At 42.3% G+C, this 14,688-nt stretch overlaps 1 protein-coding gene across 2 annotated transcripts in view; it reads right to left on the reverse strand.

Moving 5' to 3' along the window:
- Positions 1–14,688, reverse strand: part of DNA2 (DNA replication helicase/nuclease 2) — a 42,669-nt gene that overhangs the window by 20,311 nt on the left and 7,670 nt on the right. For both annotated transcript variants that reach the window (XM_075841433.1, XM_075841434.1), the window contains exons 6-13: positions 14,080–14,296; positions 9,702–9,819; positions 6,824–6,989; positions 6,266–6,460; positions 4,714–4,944; positions 4,515–4,631; positions 3,968–4,077; positions 2,624–2,733 (exon numbers count right to left, since the gene is read on the reverse strand). In XM_075841433.1, the coding sequence (XP_075697548.1) occupies positions 2,624–2,733; positions 3,968–4,077; positions 4,515–4,631; positions 4,714–4,944; positions 6,266–6,460; positions 6,824–6,989; positions 9,702–9,819; positions 14,080–14,296 (1,264 nt within the window). The remainder of the gene's footprint in view (positions 1–2,623; positions 2,734–3,967; positions 4,078–4,514; positions 4,632–4,713; positions 4,945–6,265; positions 6,461–6,823; positions 6,990–9,701; positions 9,820–14,079; positions 14,297–14,688) is intronic.

Below are 14,688 nucleotides of genomic sequence, written 5' to 3' on the forward strand. Positions count from 1 at the left end.
TGATTCGGTTGAATGGAGGTATCTCTGGATACTGCTTTCCCGTCTAAACTTTGGTCCCAGATTTCTGGCCCTCGTCCGTCTGTTATATGAGCAGCCTGTCGCTAGGGTGAGAACAAATCTGGATGTCTCTAAGCCCTTCTCTTTAGGTCGGGGTACGCGCCAGGGCTGTCCACTTTCCCCATTGTTGTTTGCTCTTGCGATTGAGCCTCTGGCGCTGGCAGTTAGGCGTTCTTCCTCCATTATTGGTATCCCTCGAGGCTCGCTAGTTGAGAAAATATCCCTGTATGCAGATGATACTTTGGTGTACCTAGCGGATGATGGTCCTTCGTTGTCTTCACTCTTGCAGCTGATTGTTACTTTTGGGGCGTTCTCGGGGTTGTCGGTTAATGGGTCTAAGTCGGTTATGTTCCCTCTATGTGCAGAATATCGCTCCCGGCAGGGGCTCCCTGTCCCGTTGCAGGTCGTGTCTCAATTTACGTATCTTGGGGTGCGGATTTCCCTTAATTTGTTACGCTTTCGTGAACTTAATCTGTGTACCTTAGTGGCCTCTACTGAAAAGCAGCTAAACTCTTGGAGGAACCTCCCCCTCTCATTATATGGTAGGATAAACCTTTTTAAAATGATAGATCTGCCTAAATTCCTTTACCTCCTGCATATTTGTCCGATTATCTTGCCCAAACAATTTTTTGGCCACCTGGATGGGATCCTACGTGGGTTTTACTGGCAAGGCGGCATACCCAGGTTTAGTCTCAGTCTTCTGCAGGCCCCAAGGAGTGTGGGGGGGATGGCGGCGCCCAACCTTTACCTATATTATCTGGCTTCGCAGCTGGTACTGGCTCACTGGTGGATTGACATTGACTTAAGTAATGCGGCCACGGCGCTGGCTGGAGCACTCATGACTTCCTATGAGAGTCTTACCAACCTCTTATATAGGTTTAAAACTTTGTGTCAGGCGCCCTTACCGTTAAAAACTATTGTGAATGCCTGGAAGAAGGCACAACTCTTACTAAAAGATACTACGGATTCTTCTGTTTCCCCCAGGACTCCGTTATGGAATAATCCATGGCTGCCTCACCTGGTGTCCCTGCCGGGAGCGATGATGTGGGCTGGGATAGGGGTTCGATTTTTAGGCCAAATATACTCTGTAGACAGCGAGTTTGTCTCCTTTTCTGAGCTAGAGGAGAGATTTGGGGTCTCGAGAAAGGTTTTTTATCATTATCTCCAGTTGAGACATGCCTGCTTGGCTCAGTTTGGTTCTGTTATGCCAGCTTTGGGGTTTTCCGGATTGGAGGACCTACTCGGCACCCCAGACCTTCCTAAGACCCTCACTCAGACGTATGCCCTGTTGCTGTCCTCTGTAAAACGTCCATTTGATAGGGCGTACCTGGGGTGGAAGAGAGATATCCCTGATCTGTCGGAGGAGGAGTGGAGGGAGGTGGAGCTTTCCTTTTTTGATTCCGTAGTTAGTGCTCGAGATTTTTTGATACAATCACGGTTTCTACACAGAATTTACTATACTCCGGTTAGACTTCAGAGAATTGGGGCCTCCGGGTCGGACAGCTGTTTTAGGTGTCAGTCGGATATTGGCACGTACCTCCACTGTGTCTGGTCCTGCCCTAGGATTTCACTATTTTGGTCAAGGGTTGTAGAGTTTCTGCATGACAACTTTAAGTTTCCCAGGGTTCTCTCCCCTCAGGTGTGCCTCTTGGGCATTATGAATGAGTTAGTACAAGGCTATTATGACAAAATCTTTTTCCGATTTGTTTTGTTCTGTGCACGGAAGGTTATAATTATGGAATCGAAGGCCACGGTGTGTCCTAGTATAGAACATTGGTTACAACTGGTAAATAAGTATATACCATTATATCAGAAATTATACATTAGCAGAGGGTGTCCTGACAAATTCGGGAAGATATGGGCTAGATGGATGGATATTTCGGACACTGTTGTCTGATAGGTAGGAGTGAGTGACGTGTGACTGGTTGTCTGTTTTTGGTCATAATGGCGGTCAAATGTTGATCCTATTTTCTTCATAATACACTTATATGCACCTGTAATACGTTAAGTTTTCATGTGGGCTTTTGCACTGTAATTGTGTTTTTCTATATGAGGATTGTCATTGCCAACTAGTGCGGTTGGTCAGTATGTTATGTATGTTTTTGTGCGCAATTTTGCGCTTTTGTACATTTGTATTTTGAGAAAAAGTTAATAAAGAAAACCTTTTAAGAAAAAAAAAGGAGGTAAAAAAACAATAGAGAAAGGGGGATCGACATTACGCATATTTGGTTTTCTGCTTTGCATATTGGGATGGTATGGGGTGATATTTATTAAAGGAGTAAATGTAAGATTTTTACTAGGAAGGTTAACTTTATTACAGAAATCTTGATCCTTGATTCTCTTAGAGTCTATTGAAAACAGCTCCAGAAACGGCGTAAAAAAACGCGAGTTGCTCAAAAAACGTCTGAAAATCTTATTTTGTTAATCGTGTGAACATACCCTCAATGTATGACCCCTGGTCGGAGCCGGAATACAGTCGTGTGAGTGAAGCCTTTAATTGAAATCATTTCAAATATATGTTAAATCCAACCACATTTATTATTATCGTAGCTGAAACGAATCTTACTAGCGTGCAGATAGTAGTCGTCTTCCCCGTTCCAGGCATTCCAACAATTAGTGTATAATCCTTAGATAGGAGAACACGTTTCATGGCTTGCTTCTGAGGCTTATTGAGGCCTAGTGGTAAACACACCATAATAAAATTGGACTGCAACTTTAAACCCATGAAACATTTACATTGCAACACTAGGTGATAATTCGTTAATACATACTGACATGTTTCTAAAAAAAAAACAAAAAAAAAAAACAACACAAATTACCCACAAAAACTCTGATCTAGGTTTATGAGCAGTTATGGAATTATCCCCTCCTTGCAGGTAAAACAGCTTCCACTCTTCTGGGAAGACTTTCTACAAGATTTGGGAGTGTCTGTGGGAATTTATCTCATTCATCCAGAAGAGCATTTGTGAGGTCAGACACTGATATTGGATGAGAGGAGGGCCCGGTGCTCAATCTCTGTTCTAGTTCATCCCAAAGGTTTTGGATGGGGTTGAGGTCAGAGCTCTGTGTGGACCAGTCAAGTTCTTCCACACCAAACTTACCCAACCAACCAACCATGTCTTTATGGACCTTGCTTTGTGTACTAGGGTACCATCACGCTGGAACAGAAAAGGGCCGATCCCCAAACGGTTTCCCCAAAGTTGAAAGCTACTATTGTCCAAAATATCTAAGTATGCTGTAGCATTAAGAATTCCCTTCAATAGAAATAAGGGGCTTAATAAGCGGATGTTAATACCAAAGAAGGTTCGGAACTCTGAGGTGACGGAGTCAGCAGAGCGCTGGCGACTCATACGCACTGTGCGCCTCAGCACTAGGCGACTCCACCCTGTAATTTTACGTGGTCTGTCAATTCGTGGCTGTGTTGCTGTAGTTCTTAAATGCTTCCACTTTGCAAGAATATCACTCACAGTTGATTGTGGTATATTTGACCGAATTCAGTTAGATCTTTTGGCTGAGATCGTGGTGGCGGCAGAAAAAAAAAAAAAGCGAAAAAAAAGTCTTGCTAGAAACGCTGCCGATTTACTGTGGTTGTGGCAAAAGGCCACATTTTGCCTGTGTTGTGTAAACCCAGCCTTAGAACGACCCATTCTTTCACAAATGTGTGTAAAGGCAGACTGCATGGCTAGGTGCGGGATTTTATACTCCTACAGGTGCTTTTAGGACATCCCATTTTAAATTCATAGGCATTAATATGGTGTTGTTCCCGTTTTTGCAGCAAAAAAATCTTCCACTCTTCTGGAAACCGTAAGTGAATCAACACACTGGCATGAAAAGGAAGCATTTTTTACAAATTTAGTTTCCTTTTCCTTAATATAATAAAGTAGACTTTCATTTATGACAACATACATACCTATTAATATGTTTGCCACCGTGTCCTTTGCATCATGAGGTAGAACACTGCTTAAATGTTGAACAAAGTCGGGTTTTATAAAATCGATAATTAAATCTCTAAGCTTCTCACTGAGGAAGAGAGTGGACAAATTGACATGTTTTGCAGTAATGCACAGAATGATCAATGTATTATGGCAAAAACTTGAGCAAGAGCAATTCCAGCCATAAATCAATCAATTGGATGACATTGTGTGTATATTATACACACCTGGGTGGTTGGGGTGCTATTGTGTATTCATTGTCGCCATGAATTTGAGTGTATTTTTATTGCTAAGGGTGGACATCCACTCGCCCCTTCTTTCCTTTTGAGAACGGTAATGACACCTTGGTTTTTATGCGGTTACATGTAACAAAAATATATGCATTTTGACAACTGAAGAGTAACGTCCAGGGGAATTAAATATGGTGATTGGCTAGTTTTCGTATGTAGGATATTTATGTCATAAAGACACGTCAGAGGACTTCTTTGGTGGGTATAATCGAATGACTAGAAAGCAGCAACGCACCTTGCTGGAGAATTTTCCATCAGCTTGGACAGGTTGCCTAGGTGGGATTCCATGCCACCACCTCCTTCCTCGTGATCCATTCTAAATATGGTACCTTGAGGTATCTTGGCTAGACTTCTGCATGAAAAACATATTTAAGGGTTTTTATTTTATGTAGCTTTTAAAACATAAGATCTCATCCATAAACAAGTCAACGTACCTGTCCAAAAGGCAGCTTATGCTATTTTTGTTCACCTCTTTGATGTAACCGGTAGAGAGAGCGAGGAATTTTTTTTCCTCTCCACTGACTACAACTCTGTCTCCTGTCATCAGGTTTGTAGCCGGAATATCACCACTGCGACGCTGAAAGCAATGAAGGTATTGTCCATCACACACGCTCTGCACACTTCCTGTACGGAGGAGGCTTCCAACACACTGTCCGTCTTCTTCTCTGTAAGACACCAAATACCACAACACCTTGTTGAAAACTCCATTCACTGCTTTGAGGGGAAGGAAAACAAACACACTGCTCTGAGAACATTTAGGGTGCGATCAGGGAATTCTTTTTTTGGCCGCATTGGTTTAAAACGCATCAAAATGTAAAAAAATTAATAAAAATAGAGGCTATGATTTGCTGCGGTTTTAGATGCAGTTTTTGCCAGTGCGGTTTTTACCGGTGAATCTTCTAAAATAACTGCGTTTCACCAATGAATACCGCTCAGGCAAGAACCACCTCCCAAACCACTGCAATTTGTGGTGAAACCGACTAATCTAAATGCACACTTAGGCTGCAGTTTTTTTTTTAGCTAAACCTGGAGTGGATACGTAAGAGACAAGTCTTTCAGAGAGACAAGTCAAATAGACAAGTCTTATCAGTCTTTCCTTTTCCTTCCTTTTGGATGGTCTCAAATGTATTTAGTTCCATTGCATACATAGCGCCAACGTATTCCGCAGCGCCATATATATTGTAATCACTCACATCAGTCCCTGTCATAAATGGGCTCACAATCATATTTACTATCACACACACACTGGGGCCAATTTAACTACTAGAATAATTTTAGAGTGTGGGAGGAAACCAAAGTACCAGTAGAAAACCCAAAACAGGGGAGAACATACAAACTCCATACAGATGTTGTACTTGGTCAGGTTCGAACTCCGGACCCCAGCTCTGCCATCAGAGCCACTGTTTTGCCCAAATAAACCGCAGCCATAATTTGTCACTCTTAGGGCCTGTTCACATCACCGTTCGCTTTCCGCTCCGGGGTTCCGTCGGAGGTTTCTGTCGGGTGAACCCCGCAACGGAAAGTGAAACCACAGCTTCCGTTTCAGTCACCATTGATATCAATGGTGACGGAAACATCGCTAATGGTTTCCGTTCGTCACCATTCTGGCAGGTTTCCGTTTTAACAACTGAATCAATAGCGGAGTCGACTGCGCTATTGATTCCGTCGGAAAAACGGAAATCTGCCGGAATGGTGATGAACGGAAACCATTAGCGATGTTTCAGTCACCATTGATCCACGGTATACAGATTAAGCACCAAGATCCCGACCTTGCCATTCAGTTTACCCTACATAACACGCACTGTCTACAAAACTATTACGTTCCTGAATTAATCTCAGCCGCAGCATCAGGTGACAAATTCAGACCCCGTCTCTCCACCCACAAGGACCATATTTTATCATATGTGTGTTCCATGATTTACTTATGTCTGACAAGGTGGTACATCAAACTGCAACAATGATCTGAAAGAATATTGCAGCCCTTACCTTTCTTCCGAGGAAAGCATCCAAATATTCTTTCGTCCCGTTTTTGATTCTTTTGATAATGCTTCTAAAGTGCACAGGAGATACCAAAGATTGAAGTACTGCAGATGAGAGACTTTCAGGTGTGCAGTCTCACTCTCAATAACTGGAAGCATCTCATTAGGAATGTAAAATGTACCGCTTTGCTGTTCGACAGACCTAAATATATATATAAAAAAATATAAAAAATAAAAAAAAGGTGCTTAGTGTGTCCTAATTTAATTATATAGATATATAGATTTAATTTTAGAACTATTATCATTCATTGCGCCCTCCTCCCTGACTGATTCCATTGACTTGCATATAGTGAGTGCATTACATATACATTTGCAAGCGGCTTTGTATTTAGATATAATTGGACATAACGGCACTTGCATATTTCTATGTGCAAATAAACATGTCCCAAATTCAGTCACATGCTGTATCCCACCACTGGCTGACAATGATAAAACAGACCAAAATTGCACGCTACAATTGAAACATGACAGTATGTGGTCATTAATAAAGAGTCCACTGATTTACCTGCTGTAAAGCACACAGTTCCGAAGTTGCGAACAAAATTTGCAAGCTTGTTTGTCAGCAATTACTGATGGCAGAGGGGCAAGTTTAATTTCTTTGGTTCCATTGTCAGATTTATGAACCACATTTGTTAAATAAAATGACAAATCGTTTCTTATTTTCAATAATTCTGAAAAAGAACATTCACTTTATTATTTTTCAAAGTATTTCAAAACCTTATTTATAGGTGACATGTGATTTGTAGGGGAACCCCCTTTAAAGAAGACCTGTCACTAGGTCATATAAGTTGAACTGATTTACTGACCTGAATAGCGCTGTCTCCATGATTCCAGCGCCGTTTTCCTTTTTTTCTTGACCCCCCGTTCCAGAGATATGGCTTACTGTTGGGTTGAATCCCTATATGCTAAATTGCTGTACTTAGCCAACGGGGTGGAGCTAGCTTCCCTGCTTCGGATGCTGATCAATCAGTGCGAGGCAGCTTGAGGGTAGTTCACGCCCTGTTGGCCAACTACAGCAAATTCGCATATAGTGTGCCATATCTCTGGAACTGTCCAGGAAAAAAAAGCGCTGGAATCAGGTAGACAGCGCTATTCAGGTCAGTAAACCAGTACAACTTATAGGACGCAGTGACAGGTCAAAAAAATTCTTCAGTGGGAAAGGACAACTCCCCAAACATGCAGCAAAGAATCCCAGGTCCAAGGGAGACAATCAATATGCAAATCGAAGAAAGGAACTGCAGCACTCAAGATAATCCAAAGAAGTGTATTTGATTTATTCACCAAGCATAAAAACACTTGCAACGTTTCAACCCATAGATGGGTCTTTAAGTGCTATCTAGGGAAGACACACACATCATATTTTTAAAAGAGGTAATCCCATCTCTGGCACCCTCGCCTATCGGGTTCCCTTGGGATATGCCTTAAGAGTTGAAGCTGGGAATACCCATTTAATAACTGGAGCATTTAATACAAACTTTTAAAATAAGAAAATGTTGCAAAGGCAGAATTCATACAATAAAGGGTGTTCTAAATATTTTACATATGGATTTAAATGTATCTGGAATGGAATTACACAGGATAATAAGGCAACTCCTACAAGTCAGAGCAATCTGATGCTGGTGGAAACAGTCGAGCTTTCTACAGACTATCATAAACTATTTCCTACAGATGCAAATAAGTCTTATGGCTGCATGGATGCTGCCGGGAATATACCTACCCCATGGCTTCCCTGCTCTAGCTAATGATAGTTCATCGTAGGATAGAATTAGTTCCAGTAATATAATGCAATTTATTAGTATATGGCCTGTATACTACCAAACTAGAAGTACACCATAGTGTGCACACCTTTCCAGCTACTTATTTATAAGTACTACAGCATTTCAAGGGTTTACTATTTCTTTCATCCAAAACAATGAAACTCAACTTTTTTTTTTTGGTCCTCAACACACTATCTATGGGGCCTACCAGACCTCCAGCCAAAGGATATAGTCAGAGGAAACTAGGATACAATAGGATGGAACATTCAAGGTAACCCTTTTGCTTCTGTGGGAGTATGTGGCAGCCCCTTAAAGGGGTTATCCGACGTCAATAAAATTTTTAAAAAAATGCACCAAACACCGCTAACCTCTACACTGTATTTATATTGTTTTTCAACCCAAAAAAAGAATCGAAAAGTTCCTACCATGATATCGTTATCTCAGATTACACTATGTGTTACTTCCTGGTTCTAGGCGGGACCTGAAGTTTTTTTTTTTAATACTTATCCTACATGTCCCATGATGCTTTTCATTACTCTTCTCAAAGTTATCTCCACCCCCAAAAAATCCCTCTGCCCTTCCTCCTTTATTCATCTGCCCTTCCTCCTTTATTCATCTGCCCTTTCTATCCTGAAGGTGCCACATTTTTTTCATTCCTCTACCTCCACAGAAGAAATAGACGTCAGAGGTAAAACTTGTTGGTGATATTTGTTATGTTTATTAGTGCCGATGCCCACCATCCTTGTGACGGATGACTCGACCGCCGTGTATTTACGCCGCTGTTGTGTCTCCTCAAGCAGCGCTGACGATGCTCACTTCAAGCATAACGATATCTAAAGAGTGGGTGGCATGACTGACAATATATAGGGATGGAGTGTGGTACAATCTACATGTGGGTGTCGTGGATGGGACTATCTACAGTGGGGGATTCCCGACGTCACTTACACCCTGCACAGGCACAATGAGAAATTGATGCAGGGGGCTGGGTTTTCTAATACCATACAGCCTCTTTCGGGTCACATAGGAGTTTGATGTTTCGACACCAAGTGAATGAGGAAGAACTTCAATGTCACGTGTAGTGGTGTCGGTGCGTCACCCCTTTCAGGAAAACTACAGAAAGAACTGATCACATGACCGCAGTGCTGAGAGACGGTATGTTAGAGAAACAAAGTAGAAAGTATATTACAAAGTGATTTATTATGAATTGAATAAGTGTTTGAGAAAAAAAATGTGTCCCCCCCCCCCTTTAAGGTTAGATATGGGCCGTGAAAACGAGTGTCGATCAATGAGGCAGCTCATTCATCGACACACGTTTGCTCATTTCACAAGGATCAATGATCAAGTAACGTATGGGGACGAGCGATTGTTACTTCGATCGCTGGTCCCCCATAGATTTCTGTTTACAAAAGGGAGATGTTTAGACGACAACTATAATATTATTGCAGCATATACTATATAATTATCCGATGAACAAGCGTTTGTACATGGCAATGATCAAGAACGAGCAATCATATGAACGCTCGGTTGCCTGATCATTAGCCTGTGTAAAAACACCCTTATAACCCTTTCTGTGCCAGACTAGCATTTAATGGACAAAACACATCTAAGATTAAGCATATAACCGACCTCTTTTGTCCAGACGATTTGCAGGCACAGTGTACATAGTTCCAGTCTTCAGATATAAAAGCAAACCTGCTTCGGGATCTTCTCTCCTTTCCTGGCTTAACATAGTATACAAAATAACCTGAGCGACAAAAGAAAAACAAATAACGTCAGCCTGAGACGTTCACATGAAAATGAATGTGCATTTCAGCAAACATAACGGCGAGTATCATTGATCTCACATATGATAGTGCCAAGCCTGCTTCTTTTATGAATGTCTGCTTTTTCTGTACATAGATCATGGGATGGGCAATTAACCGGGAAAAAAAATGCAACCAAAACTCAGCGTAATTAACAGACGTCATATTGCGCATTTCAGTTTTTAGAATCCCCCCCCCGGTTTCAACTGTATCTGCATCCTCAGGACGCAGATACAGTTGTACCCAATGGTAGAGCAGGGAGCCGTTGCCCTTCCCCATCCCTTGGTTGAACTTGATGGATATGTGTCTTTTTTCAACTGTACAGACTATGTAACCTATGTAACTATGTAATCTATCATTCACTATGCATCGCCAGACGCTCACGGCTCTGGGCAGGCAGGCGCGAGGCAGTGATGTCATCGTGCCTGTCTGTACCGAGCCACACATACCGTAGGAGCAGATAAGGGTAAGGTGAATATATATTTTATTGGGGCTGTGTGGGGGCAGCTACTGAGGTATTATACAGCGTGGGGAGAGCTGTGGGGCATTATGCTCCGTGGGAGCAGCTATGGGGGACTTTATACTGTGGGGGGTAGCTATGGAGGCATTATACTGTGTGGAGGGCAGCCATAGGGGCATTATACTGTGTGGAGGGCAGCCATCGGGGCTTTATTCAGTGTGGGAAGCACTATGGGGGCAATATACTGTGTGGCGGCAGTGTCAGGGGGTATATTATATACAGTAGTATACAGCAGGCTCAGGAGATAAATATAAATTTAAGGTCACATGTTTATTTATTCGTGATTTTGATTCAGGTCAAAACCAACCAGCCCTACGTAGATCCTTGTGCCCATTGCATCTTCACAGCCATGGCACCCCCCAACGACACAAACTCCCACTGCCGAGGAGCCAACGCCTCCGGCCCTGCACCTCTGACACAATACTATTTTCCTCAACATCGAACCACAGTCAATATACACTACCTCTCCCCGGGCCACATCTACATGGATGTCAGTACACACCCAGCTGCTTCCTACATGTGCTCTGCGTCACGGTTATTATGTGACCCTAATCATCGCTGCCATGGCAACTGTCCTGCCGGCACACACAGCCCTCTCCGCTGCTGAGCCGACAACTCTATGCCCCATGTTAGTTGAAACTAAAGGGGGCATAAAGATGTCGACTGCATCTCCAGAGGAGGGCCCTGGCCAAAGACTGGTAAAGGCTTCGTTCACATCTGCGCTAGGGTCCGGTTCCGACTTTCCATCGGAACGGGACCCTGACTGGCATATACGGAAACCAAAGGTTCCTGTATCCATCACCATTGATTTCAATGGTGACGGATCCGGTGCCAATGGTTTCCGCTAGTCTCAGTTGTGCAAGGGTTCTGTCGTTTTGACAGAATCAATAGCGTAGTCGACTACGCTATTGATTCCGTCAAAACGATGGAACCCTTGCACAACTGAGACAAAACGGAAACCATTGGCACCGGATCATTCACCAATTAAATCAATGGTGATGGAAACGGAAACCTTTGGTTTCCGTTCGTGACAGTCACGGTCCCGTTCCGACTTAAAGCTCAGATGGAACGTCGAAACGAGACCCTAGCGCAGATGTGAACGAAGCCTTAGTTGTTTCAGTTATAAACATCCAGAAATTGACCTGCGGTGCGTTTCTGAAGAGCACATCAGATACTTTGTTTCAATTCTTTGGCATATTCAAAATCTTTGTACGCCTTCCAATTGACCGCGGCATTTAAGGTGTTAAAGTTCACTTTGATTCCGCCCGTTTGATTCCACCCGCTGGAGTGAGGTGTCGGCCGTGTAACACAGTTGTTACCCGCCGAGTATTGAACGCGCTCCATACTTCCCCTTGGTGAAATTTCAGTAATAGTACGTCGTATGTCGCCGAGGGGTTAACAAGAATATTCCCATTCACTTACAGCAAACAGTCTGGAAATTCATACAGATCTAATATTTCTCACAGCTGAATACTATCCTATCAAGTCCATGCAGTCTACTGATAGTTATCCCCTTAATGACCGCCAATACGTGTTTTCACGGCGGTCAATAAGGGTACTTCTGCCACCTCGCCGCTTTTTTACAGTGCTCTGACGGGCGTCAGGTTATCTAAAGAAAATTAGCATTGATCCTGCCCGTTTAACTCCTTGGATTCCACGGTCAATAGCAACTGCGGCATCTAAGCGGTTATAGAGGGGGGGTCTACCTCTCTCAATACATCGGCACACCCGCGACTCGATCGCGGAGTACCGATGGTTTCATGGCAGCCAAGGCCTAAGGCCCCATGCACACGACCGTGCCCGCAATCACGGCCCGATTGCGGGCACGGCCGGCCGCCGATTGACAGCCGCATTTTCGGGCCGTGCTCCCATACAAAGTATGGGAGCACGGCCCGCAAAATGCAAAAGAACGGACATGTTCCATAATTCCCGGAACATTTCCACGGCACGGACACCCTTCCGTAGTGCTACGGAAAGGTGTCAGTGTTCAATGAAAGTGAATTGCTCCAATTTTGCGGACCGCAATTGCGGTCCGCAAAAACTGAGGTTTTTTACGGTCGTGTGCACAGGGCCTAACAGAGGTCTCCATGTCTGCCTTTAGCGAATACACTGGCATAATACACTACTATACAGGAGTTTGCATTGTATTATAAAAGTGATCAAAATATTGTAAAGACCCAAAGTAGGACAAAAAAATAATAATTATGTAACAAATTTCAGTAAAAAAACATCCACTATTCTCCCTACAAAATGATTTAGTATGAATAAATCGAAAAAACTAAATAAAAAGCTACACATAATTGGTATCGCCATGTCCAAAACGATCCGAACTATAAAATTACTACATTATTTAGCCCACACAGCAAACGCCGTAAAAATGTCAATAAAAAAAAAAAACAAATGCCAGAATTGCTGTTTTCTGTTCATCCTGCCCGTCAAAAAATGCTCATACCCCGAAATGGTAGCAATAAAAACTACAAGTCACCATGCAAAAAATAAGCCCTCATACAGCCACATTGGTGGGTGGGGGGGGGGGGGGAGGAGTTATGGCTCTTAGAATATGGTGACAAAAACAAATTCGAATTTTTTTTTAAATGTTTTTATTGTGTAAATTAGTAAAACCTAGGGGGAACAAAAATAAAATAAAATGTGGGATCGCCGTAATCGTAACGACCCGCTGAATAAAGTTATGTTATTTATATCACACGGAAAACAGCGTAAGCCCCAAAAAAGAATGGCGAAATTTGTTTTTATTCCCATTACCCACAAAAAAGTTCATCAATAAATTATATGCTCCCCAAAATGGTGTCATTAAAAAAAAAAAAACTTGTACCGCAAAAAACGATGTCAACAGAAAAAAAAAAAAAAGTTGTAGCTCTTCGAATGCAACGATGGAAAAAAATATATATATATTTGCTTGTTTACTAAGGCCTAAAATGGGCTGGTCGCTAAGAGGTTAAACAGCATTGACATTTTGTTAGATTAGACAAACACTTCCTGGTTTTGTAAAGTCACATGGTGTATCACATGATCTCTCTTAGCCAGTCAGGAGCTCTGAAAAGAATCATGTGATGTAGTCTGAATGCAGTCCAATCCGCGTGCGGCATGTTATAGAGCAGGAAGAGTTGAGCAGGCTGACGTATATTTTTGTAGCAAAAGATTCAGTATAACTTGTATTTTTTTATTTTATTAAATCCTCTACTCACTCTGGGCTTAGGTGTCCAGTGGGCGGTCGTACACCGTGATTGACAGCCTTCCCTGCATAAGTGTGAATACATAGATGTCAATCAGAGTTGAACCGCCCACTGGACTCCTAAGCCCAGAATGAGCAGAAGTTTAAATGAATAAAATACAAGTTATACTGAATCTGTTCCTGCAAAACTGTATATCAATCTGCTCAGCTCCCCCTGCTCTATAACATGCTGCATGCTGATTGGACTGCGTTTTCAACGTAACAGGTTCCCTTTATGTCCCAATTTGGCACTTTGGGGGGCTGTTTAGTGGATACAATTATACTTACTAGAATATTTATAGCTGCTCTAACGTAAAAGAGGTATCTCAGTGTCATTTGCAGGAAAATTGAAAACCACTTTAGATATATTTTTTTTGCTAAAACTCTAGATATTGACATAATCATACACAGATCAGTGCTGGCAGATCCATCATTTCATGCACTCCTCACCTGACTCCTGTGTTCTATGGAGTTTGATTCTTTACCAGTTTTAAGTTCTAGTGGCATGGTTTTAACAACGCCTTTACATTTCTGATGTATTTTCACTTTGGCCGTTACATCAATTTTTCCCTTTAGGCCAAATCTAGGTGACCAAACATTTTCCTCAATGTCCAGAAACTCTGTCACCTGAACAGCTCTTCTATCCGTAATGTTTCTAGCAGATGACCTGGTAAAAGTAAAACAAGCAGAATACAAAACACCAACATTATTATAGATATATATATTTAGTGTAATTGTTTAACCAGACATCTACGCATCTACAAAGTGGTCCCAGCAAATAGTCCAATAATCCAATTAAAAATCCCATGATCCAGAAACCCTATTAGGCTAACATCATGATGGTCCATTGGTTGCTAGACTATTGGAACATCAACATAAATATCTATGACTGCAGGGGAAATGTACAGGCTCTGGCAGTTTCCCCTGGGGATAACAGGGGTTTGCTGATGGCTTCACCAGTGAGCACCCCCTGTGATAAGCCAGGTTGACTACCCCTTTAACATAATTTTACAGTTTACATAAAGAATTCATCTAAGTAAAAAGTTAGAAACTTAATTG

Source organism: Rhinoderma darwinii, chromosome 11, assembly GCF_050947455.1.
Source record: "Rhinoderma darwinii isolate aRhiDar2 chromosome 11, aRhiDar2.hap1, whole genome shotgun sequence".
Taxonomy (NCBI): domain Eukaryota; kingdom Metazoa; phylum Chordata; class Amphibia; order Anura; family Rhinodermatidae; genus Rhinoderma; species Rhinoderma darwinii.